Source organism: Hyperoodon ampullatus (assembly GCF_949752795.1).
Source record: "Hyperoodon ampullatus genome assembly, chromosome: 1".
In the NCBI taxonomy this organism is placed as follows: Eukaryota; Metazoa; Chordata; class Mammalia; order Artiodactyla; family Ziphiidae; genus Hyperoodon; species Hyperoodon ampullatus.
In genome coordinates, this window is record NC_136914.1 from 16,891,564 (window position 1) to 16,902,191 (window position 10,628).

General features: G+C 37.4%; 1 protein-coding gene across 2 annotated transcripts in view; it reads left to right on the forward strand.

Moving 5' to 3' along the window:
* Positions 1-5,209, forward strand: part of TRMT10A (tRNA methyltransferase 10A) — a gene marked incomplete at both ends in the record, with an annotated part of 31,435 nt that extends 26,226 nt beyond the window's left edge. The window contains 3 exons of one of the 2 annotated variants that reach the window (XM_079718301.1): positions 2,383-2,532; positions 3,643-3,748; positions 4,944-5,209. In XM_079718301.1, coding sequence (XP_079574427.1) covers positions 2,383-2,532; positions 3,643-3,748; positions 4,944-5,209 — 522 coding nt within the window. The remainder of the gene's footprint in view (positions 1-2,382; positions 2,533-3,642; positions 3,749-4,943) is intronic. The other variant, XM_079718302.1, reaches the window with a different exon arrangement.
* Between the last annotated feature and the right edge of the window lie 5,419 nt (positions 5,210-10,628).

Here is a 10,628-nt window from a genome sequence, read left to right on the forward strand (position 1 = left end):
CTTTTGGGTTTGTTATTATAGGTCTTTTCCTTCTCTTGTGTTTCTTGCCTAGGGAAGATCCTTTAGCATTTGTTGTAAAGCTGGTTTGGTGGTGCTGAACTCTCTCAGCTTTTGCTTGTCTGTAAAGGTTTTAATTTCTCCATCAAATCTGAATGAGATCCTTGCTGGGTAGAGTAATCTTGGTTGTAGGTTTTTCTCCTTCATCACTTTAAATATGTCCTGCCAGTCCCTTCTGGCTTGCAGAGTTTCTGCTGAAGGATCAGCTGTTAACCTTATGGGGACTCCCTTGTGTGTTATTTGTTGTTTTTCCCTTGCTGCTTTTAATATGTTTTCTTTGTATTTAATTTTTGACAGTTTGATTAATATGTGTCTTGGCGTGTTTCTCCTGGGATTTTCCTGTATGGGACTCTCTGTGCTTCCTGGACTTGATTAACTATTTCCTTTCCCATATTAGGGAATTTTTCAACTGTAATCTCTTCAAATATTTTCTCAGTCCCTTTCTTTTTCTCTTCATCTTCTGGAACCCCTATAGTTCGAATGTTGTTGCGTTTAATGTTGTCCCAGAGGTCTCTGAGACTGTCCTCAGTTCTTTTCATTCTTTTTTCTTTATTCTGCTCTGCAGTAGTTATTTCCACTATTTTATCTTCCACGTCACTTATCCGTTCTTCTGCCTCAGTTATTCTGCTATTGATCCCTTCCAGAGTATTTTTAATTTCATTTATTGTGTTGTTCATCATTGCTTGTTTCATCTTTAGTTCTTCTAGGTCCTTGTTAAATGTTTCTTGCATTTTCTCTATTCTATTTCCAAGATTCTGGATCATCTTTACTATCATTATTCTGAATTCTTTTTCAGGTTGGCTGCCTATTTCCCCTTCATTTGTTAGGTCTGGTGGGTTTTTATCTTGCTCCTTCATCTACTGTTTTTCTGTCTTCTCATTTTGCTTATTTTACTGTGTTTGGGGTCTCCTTTTTGCAGGCTGCATGTTCGTAGTTCCCGTTGTTTTTGGTGTCTGTCCCCAGTGGCTAAAGTTGGTTCAGTGTGTTGTGTAGGCTTGCTGGTGGAGGGACTATTGCCTGTGTTCTGGTGGATGAGGCTGGATCTTGTCTTTCTGGTAGGCAGGTTCATGTCTGGTCGTGTGTTTTGGGGTGTCTGTGGACTTATTATGATTTTAGGCAGCCTCTCTGCTAATGGGTGTGGTGTTCCTGTCTTGCTAGTTGTTTGGCGTAGGGTGTCCAGCACTATAGCTTTCTGGTCGTTGAGTGAAGCTGGGTGTTGGTGTTGAGATGGAGATCTCTGGGAGATTTTCGCCATTTGATATTATGTGGAGCTGGGAGGTCTCTTGTGGACCTGTGTCCTGAAGTTGCCTCTCCCACCTCAGAGGCACAGCCCTGACTCCTGGCTTCAGCACCAAGAGCCTTTCATCCACATGGCTCTGAATTAAAGGGAGAAAAAGTAGAAAGAAGGAAAGAGAGAAAGAGAGAGGGAGAGATGGAGAGGGAGAGGGAGAGGGGGAGAGAGAAAGAAAGAAAGAATGAAAGGAAGGCAGTAAGGAAAAGTGGATAAAAGAAAATAAAGTAAGGTGAAATAAAATAAAGTTATTAAAATAAAAAAATAATTATTAAGAAAAAAATATTTTTAAAAAGTAAAAAACAAAAAAAAAACCCTGGATGGATAAAACCCTAGGACAAATGTTGAAAGCAAAGCTATACAGACAAAATCTCACACAGAAGCATACACATACACACTCGCAAAAACAGGATAAGGTGAAGAAATAATAAATCTTGCTCTCAAAGTCCACCTCCCCAATTTGGGATGATTCGTTGTCTACTCAGGTATTCCACAGATGCAGGGCACATCAAGTTGATTGTGGAGATTTAATCCGCTGCTCCTGCGGCTGCTGGGAGAGATTTCCCTTTCTCTTCTTTGTTCACACAGCTCCCGGTGTTCAGCTTTGGATTTGCCTCCGCCTCTGCGTGTAGGTCGCCGGAGGGCGTCTGTTCTTCGCTCAGACAGGGCGGGGTTAAAGGAGCCGCTGATTCGGGGGCTCTGGCTCACCCAGACCAGGGAGGGCGGGGTACGGAGTCCGGGGCGAGCCTGTGGCAGCAGAGGCCGGCGTGACATTGCACCAGCCTGAGGTGCGCCGTGCGTTCTCTCGTGGAAGTTGTCCTTGGATCCCAGGACCCTGGCAGTGGCAGGCTGTACAGGCTCCCGGAAGGGAGGTGTGGAGAGTGACCTGTGCTCACACCCAGGCTTCTTGGTGGCGGCAGCAGCAGCCTTAGCGTCTCATGCCCGTCTCTGGGTCTGCTCTGTTAGCCGCGGCTCGTGCCCGTCTCTGGAGCTCATTTAAGCAGCGCTCTTAATCTCCCCTTGTGTTTTTAAAGGATATCCACATCAAACCAGAGCACTATAGTGAATTCATACAGAAAGAAGACCTGATTTATCTTACATCAGATTCACCTAATGTACTAAAGGAATTAGATGAATCAAAGGCCTATGTGATTGGAGGATTAGTAGATCACAACCATCACAAGGTACTATTAAGTTTTTATTTTTGCTTTTGCTCATACTTAAAATTGATATATCAGTTTTCTTGATAGTAATATCAATTTTTTTGATAGTAAATACTGATAGTTGATGTTTGAGTGCCTACAATATTTCAGTCACCTTTCTAGCTAAGCAAAGCATTTTGCAGGTATTAGTTTGCTTTATCCTCACAGCAACCCAGTGAGGTCAGTGCTATAAAAACTTTTTAAATAGGGCTTCCCTGGTCGTGCAGTGGTTGAGAGTTCGCCTGCCAATGCAGGGGACACGGGTTCGTGCCCTGGTCCGGGAAGATCCCACATGGTGCAGAGCGGCTGGGCCCATGAGCCATGGCTGCTGAGCCTGCGCGTCCGGAGCTTGTGCTCCACAATGGGAGAGGCCACAACAGTGAGAGGGAGGCCCGCGTACAGCAAAAAAAAAAAAAAATAAAAAAAATAAAACATACAAACTATTGGTTGAGAAATTTAGCTCTTCTTCCTCCTTCACTCTGTCTTTTTGCTCTTTCAGTCCTGATTAGACCCAGGCTTTAAGGATTTTAATTTTGAGAAGAAAGAAAATTTATATTCAGCATTCTTTTAATTGACTGAAAGGGAAAAATAAAATTTACAGGCAGTTGAACATTTTTTTCAATTCAGGTTTTTATTTAATTTGTGTTTGCCATTTGTGCTTCTTAGTGTTATGTAATTGAAACATAGTTTTATCTTTTAAATTCATGGGAAGAATGATGATGCTTCTCTAGGAATTCAGTTTGTGTACTTTAAGAGAGAAAGGCATTGTGGAGTGATGAGAAGCTATTTGAGTCAGGAGCCATGAGCCAGGTTTTTCCTTTGGTTCTGCCACTGAGGAACTTTGTGATGGGACAGAGAGCATAATGTCTTTGGTTTCCTCGTTTGTAAATTGGTTAAGACAAATGCCAGCAACATTCTAACTATACTTACTGTCAAGAGAATGTTTCCAAATTAGTGGTTAAACGTACACACACACTTTTTCAGATTATATTCTCTGAACTAAAGTCTTTCCTAAAAATTATTTATTCTTTCATAGACTTTAACTTTAAATAATGTAATGTTCTAGCCCAAGTTACAGTGTCTTTGTTTTAGGGACTCACGTATAAACAAGCATCAGAACATGGAGTTGATCATGCACAGCTCCCCCTTGGAAATTTCGTGAAGATGAATAGTAGAAAAGTTTTGGCAATTAATCATGGTAAGCTATAAGGGGATAAACTGAAAATGTACCTGAGTGAACACTGTGAAAAATAACATTACATTTACATTTTGGACAAGTAGAAAATATACACCTTTGGAAAACACACAATTTGGAGTACAAAATTATAAAATGTAATCATTTATGATTTGTTTGAATAATATATGCATACTTTAGAAAATTTTGAAAATGTACAAAAGTATAAAGAAAAATAAATAGGTGTAATTTCACTATGCAGAAATACTTTGTAGAAAGTTTTTGGTGTGTTTTCTTCCAGTTCTTTTCCTATGCATATATAATATTATTTATTACATAATTGGATTCTTACTCTATTGCATAAAATGTTATAAATCCGGGGTGTTTCCCCCCCATTTATTACTATATTTATTGAATCACTGTTAGTGGTTATGTAATTTTCCATCATCTAAATACACAGTAATGTAACCATTCTCCTGTTGTTGATATTTTTTTCTTTTTACTATTGTAAATATCATTGTAATAGACATCCTCAGACTTAAGTCTTTGCCTGGAGTTTTGCTTTTTAAAATTTTTTTAGTAGAGATTTTTGTTAGTACACAACTACTAATTGGGCTTTTAAAATTTCTCTATAGCAGGCTCTAGGGAGTTATAGAAACAAACTTATTGATTCAAGGAATGAACTTCTTCTAAGACTTTTGCTAAATTAGTGGAAACTACTTTTCTATCATAAAGTAATCCAAATTTCCCCCAGCAGTGTATTAAAGTGAAAGGACATTGGAGATAGTATTTAAAAAAAAAAAGCAGGCAAGACACTCCCCAGTGTGAGTGGCACTATATAGGAAAGATAGAAGAAATTTAGGTTAATGCTAACCCTTTTTTTTCTAGTTTTATGTTAGCACATAAAGGATAAAGAAGTGGAAGGAACAAAGAATAGGAAGGAAACAAAAAAGGTCCTCTGTCTATTATAATTGACAACAGATAATGGTAAACCTCTGCGTGCTTAAGAACTGAAATGAGAAAAAGCTACAAAAGAGGTAGCAGCCTTGAGAGCCTTAGGCCTATTGCCTCTGACAGCTAATACAGGAGAAAGAAGTAATAAGAACAAAGTAGTTATTAGAACATACTAGCACCCTTAACACAAAAGCAGTGTGTTTTAAAGCATGCACCATTGTGATGGACTAGGTTAAGAAACACATGGAGTTTGTCTTTGTTGCAGTGTTTGAGATTATTCTGGAATACCTAGAAACAAGAGACTGGCAAGAAGCATTTTTCACTATCTTACCCCAAAGAAAAGGAGCTGTTCCCACAGACAAAGCCTGTGAAAGTTCTTCACATGACAAGAAGTTCACCAGAGTTGAAGGTGGATTGAACAGTGATTCCAGTGAGGAGGAAAATAGAAATGAACTAGATTCACCACATAAGGAAGAAAAGCAGGATAAGGAAAATAGCACTGAATCTACAGTGAACTCTATACTACACTAATGTCATTTTTTTTTTAAGTTTAAGGAAAATTAGGAGAAAATGAATATAGAATTTCATAGAATATTTCATAGAATATTTGAAATGGAAGAAACTTTCATTTTTTATATCTGTTATGAATTTTTTTAACTTTCTTTTTTTAGAACTAAGTGATAAAAAGCACTAAAAAAGCATTTTTTTGTTTTTGCATAAGTTTAAATGTGTAATTTAAAAAAAAATTTTCTAAGCCTCAAATAAGCATTTCTTGAGAATTTTACCTTATTAGTAAACCTTCATTCTCTTTTATTTACAAGATTGTATTCTTCAGAATGTGCCTTCTGACCTTTCAGTTTTATTATTATATGTTTATATCAATGTCTTTCTGATTTATTGCCTACTTATTTATGGAGGCAGATATCCTAAAACTCCTTTAAGTCTACCAAAATGTTCTGTATGGGTGGTTACCTTCTATTTGCAGCTTTTATATTCAATTTAGTTACTTCAAAGGAATATAGTGATTTTAGGAATAAGTATTGGATTGAGAAACTCAAGAATTGATTTCTTTTGGACTACGGAGCCCATCTCTGTTCTTCCTTTGTAATGCCTTTGTGGTTCTAAAGCAATCACTGAAGAGTTAAGACTCTCTTTAATATATTTTCTTAATTTCAATAATGATGGTAAATTATTTCAATTACAAAATTTAATTTTTCAGGCTATATTATTTTAAAAGGCTGTTGAAGGATCAATTTTGTCATTACCCAAATTTAAAAAGAAACAGTTCTTAAAAAAAAAAAAACGTAGCTCTTAGCAGATATTCTTTTCCTTCCATATGTACTTCTTTACAATAAAATATATTGGTTCTTAAGCAAATAAAGTTAACTTTATATGTGCATCTGTCTACTATCATATAATAATATTCAAGCTAATGTAAATGTATGTTTCTATAAATAATATAAGCATATATGAAAATATGCATGTAATTGTATATACATCTATTTGTCCATATCATGTATGATTCTCAGTTATTAATCAATGATAATAGGATTGAGTTGCCATACATCTGTTTTATTTGTGTGAATGATTGTGCTGAAAATCGCTAAGGAATTTAAATTTCATAAAGTGCAAAAATCCATAATTCAACATTTGTATGAGGGCATTGGCAAGGGAAGATGGGGCTCAAAAGAGATATTTTAGTTCCTACCAGTAAATGTAGAGCAATTACGTTTAAAGTGATTATTCTCTGTCACGGATAAAGTAACATTTCAGAAGCCTTTTCTGAGTTTGCATAATTAAGTTTCTATTCTTTTTACTCATTGGCATCTCTAATTATATATATATATATTTGGTAGAAAGTTCATTGAATTTAACATTGATGTTCACTGTCTCTTACGTTGCTTTATTCTTAGTGATCTTTATAGTTATCCGTCTAAGGTCTGTGAGCAACCTATGTAAACAAAGAAAAGCCCCCGCAATGGTAGAAGAACAAAGCTTAATGTCTTAAGTTGTATTTTTCAAAGTTCCAGGTTTTTCTGAGTAAATCTAGTTGGTGGCATGGAACATTATGCCTTTTCCTTAAATTACTCCATATGGAATAAGGCACAGTTTAATATTGAAAGGTGGAGAAAGATCATTACAAGCACTACATATAGTTTAATTTTCACTGATTATAAAAGCCCTGTAATTGTTTCCTAGGGCTGCCATAACAAACTGTTGCAAACCAGTGGTTTAAAACAACAGAATTTGTTACTCTTTAAAAAAACAAAAACAATAAAAAAGGACGTGGAAAAATGCTCAAAATCATGAATAATTAGAGACATGCAAATCCAAACAACAAAGAGGCATCACCCCTCATCAGTCAGAATGGCCATCAGCAAAAAGTCTACAAACAAGAAATGCTGAAGGGGTGGTGGAGAAATGCATACCTTCCTATGCTGTTGGAGAGATGTAAACTGGTAACAGCCACTAAGGAGAACAGAACGGAGGTACCTTTAAAAAGTAAAAATTCCATATGATCCTGCAGACCCACTACTGGGCCTATAACCTGAAAAGACCAGAATGGAAGAGACACAGGCACCCAAACGTCCACTACAGCAAGATTTACAATAGCCAAGATATGGAAGCAATCAAAATGGCCATCAACAGATGAATGGACAAACAAGAAGTGGTACATGTAGCCAATGGAATATTAGCCACGGAAAAGAAAGAAACAATGCTGTTTTCAGCACCATAGATGAGCCTAGAGATAATCATAATGTGAAGTAAGAACAAGAAAGACAAATATCCTATGATATCATGTATAGATGTTATCTAAAAATTGATACCAATGAATATATTTCCACAGAGAAAGATACTCAACGACTTAGAAAACAAACTTATGGTTAACCAAAAGGAAAGGTGGGAGGAATGGATAAATTAGGATACAGGGGTTAACATACATATACTAAAACAAATAAAATATATAATCACCAAAGACCACCATATACCAAGTGAGGTCTACTCAACACTCTGTAATAACCTATATGGGAACAGGCTCAAAGATGAATAGATAAATGTATATGCATAAATGAACCAGATTCTGTACACCTAGAACAAACACAACATTGTAATGGAATTTACTCCGATAGAAAATAAAATTTAAAAAAAACAAGAAGTAATGAGACAAAAGCTTTTGGGGGTTTGTCCTGGCACATTCCACTCTGATTTACAACCTATGAACATGTCTTTCAAGAAGGCTCTGTTGCCCTAGTAACCAGAGTTGGGGATGTAGATATTGCGCCGCCTTGTGGCCATTTCCTGCAACAGCCGCTTTAAACCTAGTGCTAATGGTCACTTAACATTCACAAGGGACTGCAGGGCTGTAAATGACACCTGCCCTCCAAAAATGTCCTACAGTCTGAAATTGACAAAAAAAATTCAACACGGGGCAAATTTTCACAAGGTAAAGTTTACTCACTCTTTTTTTTATTAAAAGAAAAAGACATGGAAAATGGTCAACATAATGAATAATTGGAGACATGCATATCCAAACAACAAAGAAGTATCACCTCACACCAGTTAGAACAGCAATCAGCAAAAAGTCAACAAACAATAAATGCTGAAGGGGTTGTGGAGAAATGCATACCGTTTATGCTGTTGGTGGAATGTATACTGGTGACAGCCACTAACGAGAACTGAATGGAGGTACCATTAAAAGGTAAAACTTGAGCTACCATATGATCTGGCCAACCCGCTACTGGGCCTATCAACTGAGAAGACCAGAATCTAAAAGACACAATCACCCAAACGTCCACTGCAGCAAGATTTACAGTAGCCAAGAAATGGAAGCAACCAAAATGTCAATTGACACGTGAATGGATAGAAGTGGTACATGTACACAACGGAATATTAGCCACAAAAAAAGAATGAAACAGTGCCCTTTGCAGAACCATAGACGAGCCTAGAGATAATCATACTACGTGAAGTCAGAAAGAGAAAGACAAATATTCTATGATGTCATTTATAGGTGTTATCTAAAAACGGATACCAATGAACATATTTCCACAGAGAAAGACACAGACTTAGAAAACAAACTTATGGTTAACCAAATGGAAAGGTGGGAGGAATGGGTAAATTAGCATGTTGGGGTTAACATACATATACTAACACAGATAAAATAAATATATCAAAAAGGACCTACCTCGGGCTTCCCTGGTGGCGCAGTGGTTGAGAGTCCGCCTGCCGATGCAGGGGATATGGGTCCGTGCCCCGGTCCGGGAAGATCCCACATGCCGTGGAGCAGCTGGGCCCGTGAGCCATGGCCGCTGAGCCTGCGCGTCCGGAAGCCTGTGCTCCGCAATGGGAGAGGCCGCAACAGTGAGAGGCCCGCGTACCTCAAAAAAAAAAAAAAAAGGACCTACCTCATTGCAAGGGAGGTCTACTCAACCGTCTGTAATAACCTACACGGGAACAGGATTGGTAGATGAATAGATATATATATATGCATAAATGAACCAGGTTCTGTACACCGAGAACAAACACAACATTGTAATCAAATTTACTCTGATAGAAAATAAAAATTAAATTAAAAAAACAAAGAAGTAATGAGACATAAGCTTTTGGGGGTTTGTCCTGTCACATTCCACTCTAATTTACAACAAAGGAACAGGACTTCCAGGAAGGCTCTGTTGCCCTAGTAACCAGAGTGGGGAATTGAGAAATCCTGCCACCTTGTGGCCGTTTCCCGCAACAGCAGCTTTAAACCTAGTGCTAATGGTCACATAATATTCACAAGGACTGCAGGGCTGTAAATGACACCTGCCCTCAAAAAATGTCCTGCGGTCAGGAATCGACAAGAAAATTCAACACAGGGCAAACTTTCAAGAAGACAATTTCAAGAGGTGAATTCTACTCACACCGTTTTTTTTTTCATAAAGCACATGAAAAACTGCTCAACATCACTAATTATTAGAGTCAGGCAAATCCAAAATACAAAGAGGTATCACCTCACACCAGTTAGAATGGCCATCAGCAAAATATCTACAAACAAGAAATGCTGAAGAGGTGGTGGAGAAATTGGTACCCTCTTATGCTGCTGGTGGGATGTAAACTGGTAGCAGCCACTAATGAGAACAGAATGGAGGTAGCTTTAAAAGGTAAAAATTGAGCTACCATATGATCTGGCAGTCCAATTACTGGGTGTGTATCTAAAGACCAGAATTCAAAAAGATGCATCCAAATGTGCACTGCAGCAAGATTTACAATAGCCAAGACATGGAAGCAAACAAAATGTCCATTGACCAATGAATGGGTAAAGAAAAAGTGGCACATGTCCACAATGGAATATTGTTCAGGCATGAAAAGAATGAAATAATGCCAATTGCAGCAACACAGATGAACCTAGTTGTAATCATACTAAGTGAAGTAAGTCAGAAAGAAAAAGACAAATATTGTATGATACCACTTATAGGTGGAATCTAAAAATTAATACCAGTGAACCAATTGACAAAAGAGAAACAGAATCACAAAAGTAGAAAATAAAATTATGGTTACCAAAGGGGAAAGATGTGGGGAAGGGATAAATTAGGAAGCGGAGATTTACAAATAGAAACTATTACATATAAAATAGATAATCAACAAGGACCTATGTATAACAAGGGAGTTCTACTCAACATTCTGTAATAACCTATATGGGAAAAGAATCTGGAGATGAATAGATATATCTATATGTATAAATGAAAAAGATTCTGTACACCTTTGAAACACATAACATTGTATATCACTGTTACCCCAAGAAAAAATAAAAATTAAATAAAAGAAGTGATGAGACACAAGTTTTGGGAGTTTTTTCTGGCAGATTCCACTCTAATTTACAACCCCCAAACAGGACTTCCACAAAGGCTCTGGTTGCCAGAGTAACCAGAGCTGGGCTTCGAAGAAATCCTGCCACTCTGTGGCCATTTCCACA